This window comes from Apium graveolens, chromosome 3 (assembly GCF_009905375.1).
Source record: "Apium graveolens cultivar Ventura chromosome 3, ASM990537v1, whole genome shotgun sequence".
NCBI classification, from domain to species: domain Eukaryota; kingdom Viridiplantae; phylum Streptophyta; class Magnoliopsida; order Apiales; family Apiaceae; genus Apium; species Apium graveolens.
This window is the reverse complement of record NC_133649.1, coordinates 283646532-283654424: the sequence shown is the minus strand read 5'-3', so window position 1 is coordinate 283654424 and position 7893 is coordinate 283646532. Positions and strand designations below refer to the sequence as shown.

General features: G+C 34.9%; 1 protein-coding gene across 1 annotated transcript; it reads right to left on the bottom strand.

Annotated features, from left to right (window-relative positions):
* Positions 1–4802: 4802 nt before the first annotated feature.
* On the bottom strand, positions 4803–7893 carry LOC141715095 (uncharacterized). Its single transcript, XM_074518578.1, has 6 exons — positions 7328–7893; positions 6391–6733; positions 6077–6339; positions 5807–5982; positions 5586–5721; positions 4803–4902 (listed from the first exon to the last, which is right to left on the bottom strand). The coding sequence occupies exons 1-6, from the start codon at positions 7891–7893 to the stop codon at positions 4803–4805; spliced, it is 1584 nt and encodes a 527-aa protein (XP_074374679.1).

Sequence of the window (7893 nt, the reverse complement as noted above, 5' to 3'; positions counted from 1 at the left end):
TTTTCACTCAAATGTTAGAAAATTTTCTAGCAAGGTAAGCCATGGATTGATCCATCTCATCTAGCTCATCAAGGGTATAATACTCATCCTCCTCTAGCTCCAATATGACTTGTATTTGGGGTTCCTTGTTCTTTTGCTCAACTGCATGAGTGACTGGAGTTTGAGTTTCTTGTTCATCTTCAAGCACTATACTATCATTTACCACCAATGCACTAGATCCATCAACCACATGTCCTTGGTTTACCTTGAATGACTTTCTCTGCAGCATCTCGAGCCCATATTTTTTCAAAATCCCATATAGGTACTCCAATATCATTCTGCTCAAGTCACTTCCTTCTCTAATAGCAAATATTTTTTGTTCAAGATGCTTAGGAAGGGTGAGCAAAAATTTTAGATTAACTTCCCCAGCTTCAAAGAATTTATTATGAAGTTGCAAATCATTAATCAATGTGTAGAATCTTTCAAAAACTTCAGTAATACCTTCTTTAGGTCTAGCCATGAATCCCCCATACCGAGACACCAGTATTCTCCTTTGATTTGATGTAACTTCCTCTATATCCTCACACGGAATTTCAATTTTCTCCCAAATCTGCTTGGCTGTGTCACAGTTGACAATATTGTTGTACATTATATTTCCAAATGACTCAATTAGTATTAACTGCAAGCCGCTGTCCAGTGAGACCTTTTTCTTTTCAGGCTCTGTGTATGTTACAGGGTCTTTAGGTGTAAAGTGAGCTGGAATGACCATATCTCCATCAGGGAACTCAGGAACCCTTTCCATAGGAATAAAAGGTCCATTCTTAAAATTTTGAATGTACATGGGGTTGGCCATTCTTATAAACAACATCATCTTCTTTTTCCACAGTGTGTAGTTAGCTTTGTCAAATGCTGGTATCTTGATGCTACTTATCTTTTGAGCACTCATTCTTCCAAGTTCTTTATCTATTTACTTTCAGATTTTGCTCTGATACCACTTGTTAAATATTGAATGCTATGAAATATAACACAGAGGGGGTGAATGTGTTTCTTGGATTTTTCTTGGTTTTAAGCTTAATGCACTACACCATAGATTGCCTATAGCAATCCTAAAAAAGTATTGCTATATGGTACAAATTCATTGCAATAGGGTCTATGGCAACGTATTTTGAAAAAATAGGTGTAACATTTGGTCTCTTTGCCATAAGGGCTTATGATAACGAATTTGGGACCATATTGTAACAGAGTAAAGAAGCTGCAAATTCGGTTTAAAGCAACGTTTTTACATTTATAGCAATGAATATAAAAGCATTGCAATACATGAGGCTGCCTATGGCAATATTTTTTTCCAACTTTTTTTGTGATAATTGTTGCAATACATGGACTTATGCAACATACTTCAAGTTAATTGCAACATATTTCGAGTTAATTGTAACATAGTTTGTTAACAAAATTGAAGTATATGGCAACCATTTTACCCTCTCCTGTAACACAATTTTTTTAAAAAAAATGGGCATGACCTTTAGATTTCTTTAACAACCACCAAACTTAATTGGTATATCCACAACACAATCCAACAATAATCCACAAATAGTAGTTTTCATAACTTCTGGTGTTCTAACATCCACATAGAAACCAAGTCTAACAAAAATACAAAGGTCTTAAGCGAAAATAGTAAAGTTAAGTTCATACAATCATAATCTTAAGTTAAAATTTCATAGAACAAAATATGCAGTAGTACTAAATCTTCAATTTTCTTCAAGTGGAACTACCTCTTCATCTGCTTCTTCGTCTCCATCTGTGGCAGTCCCGTCTCCATCCCCGGCACAAGTGTCGACCAATAATTATTTTATATTGATGTTCAACGACGGATTCTCCTCGTCCAACTTTCCTAAAATTTTCCAGTTTTTTGTTCATTTTCTCCTCCATTTCAGAAGCTAACTCCTCCCTTAGCTTTTCCAATTTTGCTGAATGTGTCCTCTCAATTTTCATAGAAACTTTTTTGGTTTTCCTTGTTATTCCAGTCCTGCCAACCAACCAGTTTGGCCCATGACCATCAAAGTCCAGCTGAACTTCTTCCCCTTCACTGTCACCACCAGTTTCTACTGCATCACCTTCAACCTACGAACGATCCAAATATGAGTGTGTAAAAATTATAATTCATGCATATTTGTGATAAAAAAAAATAACTGATGTGGTACCTTAGTAGGATTCTTGCGAGTCTTAGGGTAGATATGTCCTTTTCAAGGGGTCTGAGGCATCTTCTTTTTATTTTGATAACATAAAAGATATAGTGTAGCAGAAAAAATTATATGACTTATTAGTATTTGCAGATATAAATTAAGCGCAATTCTTAAATTTCTCAAATATTGGCATACCAATTTTTTTCCAATCTGTGCAAAACTTGTGCGACCAACATTGTGCACATCAGTGACCTTTTTCCGATTTCCAGTATTTGTTACAGCTTTGGTCTGCACATCTTCATCACCCCAATACTCGAGCAAAACCTTGAGCTTTTCTAATGGAATCGAGGCAGGCCTGTTCTGCAGTCTTTCCACATCAGTACTGTATTTGGTATAATATTTCGCCTTGACACGACTCTTGTGAATCCTCCACACCTCAGCCATAGTCCTAAGTACCCAGCCTTTACCTTCCTCAAGAATGATATACTTTGTCTATACAAAATATGCAAAATATATCCAATTGAACAATGATCACAAAATAACAAAACTCAACATGTAAAATAGAAACTAAGAAAATATATTTGATGGCGTTCACCTGGACATACTCCCACCAACTATTTTTATGGCTTTCAGGAACCACACTCCAATTAATATAATCAAGTTGCACACATTTCCTTGCTAGAGTCCCCACAAAGCTACTCAACTCGGCTCTTATTTTACTACTTTCAGCCACCGGTTGAAGCTTTTTATTCAAGGTAATCACCGGTCTATCTTCTAATTTTCTTATGAAGATATGGTTCATTTTTAAAGGTCCTCTATGCCTCTTGGGTTTAGTTATATCTATAAAATAAGATGAACAAAACTATAATCATATATTTCTAGAAAATATCTAATCTCTTAGGTATGTGTTGAATTATACCTTCAACAATTGCAACTGTGTCATCAATCTTCCCCAAATCTTCTTCTTCAGCATCAATGACATGTGTGGCTTTCTGTTCCAGCTGAGTTTTTTCAGTGCCATATATGCGCATATCGTACCAACTTCATCATTATCCATTGCCCTTTTCAGTTTTTTAAATTGTGTCAAATCAGTAGGTAGCGGTGGGGGGTGGTAATGGTCCCAGATCACCATGTACTGGTTGCACAATCTCTTCCACATTGGCCTTGTAAAAAGTATGGCAAATAAATTGGAGGGTCATGTTCTTATTAATGTTAAAACAAGCTAAAAACAAGTTAAATACCACTCATTGGATTATATAATTAGTTACTTAGAATATTTTACTTAATCTCAAAGCAAAACACATGTAACAAATTTTCATATCGTCTTCTTCACTCTGTAAAACAGTTTTCACATTATTATATATAAAAAGATTGTTCAAGTTTAATATATGGTCATTTTCTTATAATTGTTAAGATGCATATTATTCGAAGAAAATGCTAAAATAAAATTAAAGTAAACTTATCGTACCTCATGTGTAGTTGAAACATTATTCAATGTTTGTGAACGCGTCAAACGCGTCGATGGCTTGGTGACATCTTTCACCTTCTGCACTTTTTCTATTTTATGCATAAACATAAAAAATAGACTAAATTAATCGATTTTCATAGAAAATATCATCATGAAAATATAAACAAATAATTAAAACAAAACATGCATTTGATAGTGATACATGTGCCGTGGGAACTTTTTCATTTTCACTATTTTCCAAGCTATCATAGCCTGGAGTATATTCTCTGTCACACTCGGCCCAGCACTCTTCAAGTGATTTTTTTTACTTTTTTCGATTTCTCAGAAATCAAACTACCAGCCAATTTTTTTAGTCCGGTCTCCTCTAAGTACCTCTGATTTTCTGCAGCCATTTTTCTTCTTTTTTCCTCCATTAAATCAATCTAAAATAGAGGAGCAAAATGACAGAGCAAACCTTAACAAACAGATAATAATCTAAAATACTATGGTAAAGAAATTAGAAATAACAGAGCATTCAACATTTTATTTTTAAACTAAATTACATCCGAGTGAATTGCTTTTTCAGCATTTCCTTTTGCATTCTTTTGTTTTATATTTTTGGTTGCCTTTTTGGTTGCGTGATGCCCTTCACCTTCAACAACCAACATGCAATCAGCCGGTTTCTTCTTCTCTGCATTTTCTTGTACAACTGCAACTTCTTCTCTCGGTCCCGACTTCTCAACGACCAACCGTTGGCTTTCATTTGCCAATTTCTTCTTCTCAACATGTTCTTGTTGAAGCCCTTATATTGCCACAAACTTGTATTTTAATTGCAATTCTTGACCTAGAAAAATAGCAAAGACAAAAAACAGATACATTTTACAACTCAAATGCATTTGTAATAAACATGATTTGAGAAATACAATTTTACCTTCAAAAAACCTTGTCCATGGTCGTATTATCACATGAGGCTGCATTTGTTTTGTCGGCTCTATTGCTTTGTCAACAACAATATCAATATATAGATCTAAATATGCACCATTAGCCAATCCTTTTACGAATTCATTTGCCTCAGCATCATTACTAATAATTTTCCAACCACCTACAGCTTTCTTGACATAAAGTCCTCCAATTTCGGTGTATTTGCAGTCTTCCATTACATGCTCCATAATTGCCGAGAATAAAAATTTATCAGTTTACATGGCAGTAGGATTCTTTGTACAAATGCCACCTAGGTATTTAGTTTTCAGAAACGGGCCCTTGTGATGAAACCTGAGAAAGAAATAGTCTGCCATCCTGAAATTAAAATATAAAAAAATTAATTAGTGAAAGAATTGATGGCACAATATAGAAATGACTAGGGGAAAATAATTACACAAAATACAAGTAGCAGCAAATACAAAATAAAAAGTGTTGATATTAATATCAGAATTCATTACATTAATTTAAGTACGATAAAAAACACATTACAAGTAACAACAAATATAAAATAAAAAGTGTTGATATTAATATCAAAATGCAAAAGTAGCAGCCAATGCAAGATACAACAACTAATTCAAGTACTGATAAAAAAGTCACACTACAAGTAGCAGCAAATGCAAAATACAACAACTAATTCAAGTCCGGTCATTCGCCAAGTTCTTCATTTTTTTGCTCATCATTAATAAGGAAATTGTCGTCTTGGCACGTCGTCTCTATACCAATTAACACCATCAGTTGTTCGATTTTCCATATCAAAATATATTGGCACATCATGCATAGTAGGCCCACTGACTTCCTCAAGAACATTATTTCCTTGTAATTTATCATTACACTCCCTCGGCATTTTTTTAACTACATAATATAAATGTTGTTCCGTACAATCTGGAATATAAAAAATTTGTTGTACTTGCGTAGCTAAAATAAATGGATCATCTTTTTAGTATAATCTATTGAAATTGACTCTTGTGAGCCCACAACAATCTTTATCATTACGATACCAACAACACTTAAACAAAACTACATTCAATGCACCCCAATAATCAATTTCAATAATTTCTTCAATTGATCCATAGTAACTAACATCCCCAGTTATTGGATTTTGATCTTTTGCACTTGCAAAACTTGAGGTAAGGGCTGTTAAAAAAACTCCATTGTTCTGCGTTGTAAATTTTGCATCTCTTTGCTTCGTATGGAATCTGAACCTATTAATTAAATTAACCAGTGTGCTTTTTAGCTTCTCGTTGAGGCCCCTTTGCCAGACTTAACAATTGTTGTGAACACCCCTCTTTTTTATCAATCTCTTCTTTTAACCAATTATGAAATTCTTTTGTATGTGTCCTCTCTCGGTTGTAATTTTTTGACTTTCCATGAGTATCATATAGGGTAGGGTGTTCCCTGCATTTTTTTAACATAAAATTTATCATTGCTACATACATTTTACATACACTACTCTTATATACTTATACAAAAACTATGAAAAGAAACATACTCTATCAGCTTCTCGGCCTCCATGTCATCACAGTTAAAGAGAATGTATCGATGGGCATCATTCCATAGCTTTTCTCCTAAATGAACAACCTTTCCATCTTTGTTTCTCCTTGACCCAATGGGGCATCCCAAATTTTCTTTACCTTCAGTATGTTTTGTTTCCCTTTCATCACTTAAAAACCGAGAACAAAAGCTCAAGCACTCTTCGACCAAGTATCCTTCAGCTATGCACCCTTCTGGTTTGCTCCCGTTACGAACGTATGACTTCAATTTGCACAAATATCATTCAATTTCAAACATCCATCTAAGATGTACCGGTCCTCCTAGTTCAACCTCTTTGCATAAGTGAATTGGAAGGTGAACCATAATATCGAAGAATGCTGGTGGAAAGATTATTTTACATTGGCAAAGTATTTCTATAATTTCTTCTTGCAACTTCGGCACCTCCTCCAAATCTATAACTTTCCCACATATGCCCCTAAAAAATGAACCCAACTTAATCAAAGGTATTGCAACCTCTGGATCCAATGTTTTAATCACAGCAAATTGTAGCAAGTATTGAAGAATGAAATGTACATCATGGCTTTTGTATCCATAGATTTTTCTTTCACTCATTTGCACACAATGGCTGATATTAGATGCACATCCATAAGGCAACCTAGCATTTAACAACACCAGCAAAAAAAATTATTTTTCTTTTTTTGTCATGTCAAAAGTAGCAGCGCTGATTTCATAATGCTTGTTATCAGCGGATAGCACGGGATGAAGAACATTACGGATGCTCATCTCTTGCATATCAAAATGAGAATTTAGATTATCTTTACTCTTGCCACTAATATTTAACAAAGTTCCTAATATTTTATCGCACACATTCTTCTCAATGTGCATGACATCTAGGTTATGTCGGATTAGATGATCACTCCAATATGGTAATTCAAAGAATATGGACTTCTTTTTTCAAGGGCAATCTGAAGTCTTCTTTTACTTCATTTGCTTCCCAAAATTATTCTTATATCCATGCAACAGTTCTTCAATTTATGCTCTAGTTAACGGCGGTGGATAAAACTCTGTCTCGATTTGACCATTAAATCTTCTTTTCTCAGACCTAAGCTTGTGGTCAGGTGGAAGGAATTTTTTTTTGTTCATATAACAGACTTTTCGGCTATGCTTCAAATAGGTAGACGATGTGCAATAATGACAGTTTGGACAACCTAGTTTACCCTCTGTACTATAACCTGATAAAACCGCATACCCCAGAAAATCACTTATGGTCCATAGTAAGCTCGCACGTAACGTGAATGTTTCATCAGAAAAGGAATCATAAGTTTCTATACCCACATCCCACAATTCTTTTAATTCGGAAACCAGTGGCTGCATATAAACATCGATTTCATTACCAGGGTACACAGGTCCGGGGATTAGAGTTGAAAGAATTATGTTTTCTGGTTTCATAATCAACCAAGGGGGTAGATTATAATTGACCAGGATAACTGGCCAAGTGCTGTGAGTTAAACCCATAGTTCGGTAAGGACTGAAACCATCTGCCGCTAATCCTAACCTAATATTTTGATTTTCAACCGCAAAATCTAGATATCTAGCATCCAGTGACTTCCAAGCCTCGGCATCGGCTGGATGCCTTAGCTTCCCGTCTTTGATGTGTCCTACACCATGCCATGTCATTAGCTTAACATATTCTTTACACATGAACACGCGTTGCAGTCTTAGTTTCAGCGGAAAGTATCGTATCACCTTTGTTGGGATGTTATACTTTTTTACCGTACTACTAGTATCAACAACATCCCTGGTGTCATTATCCAT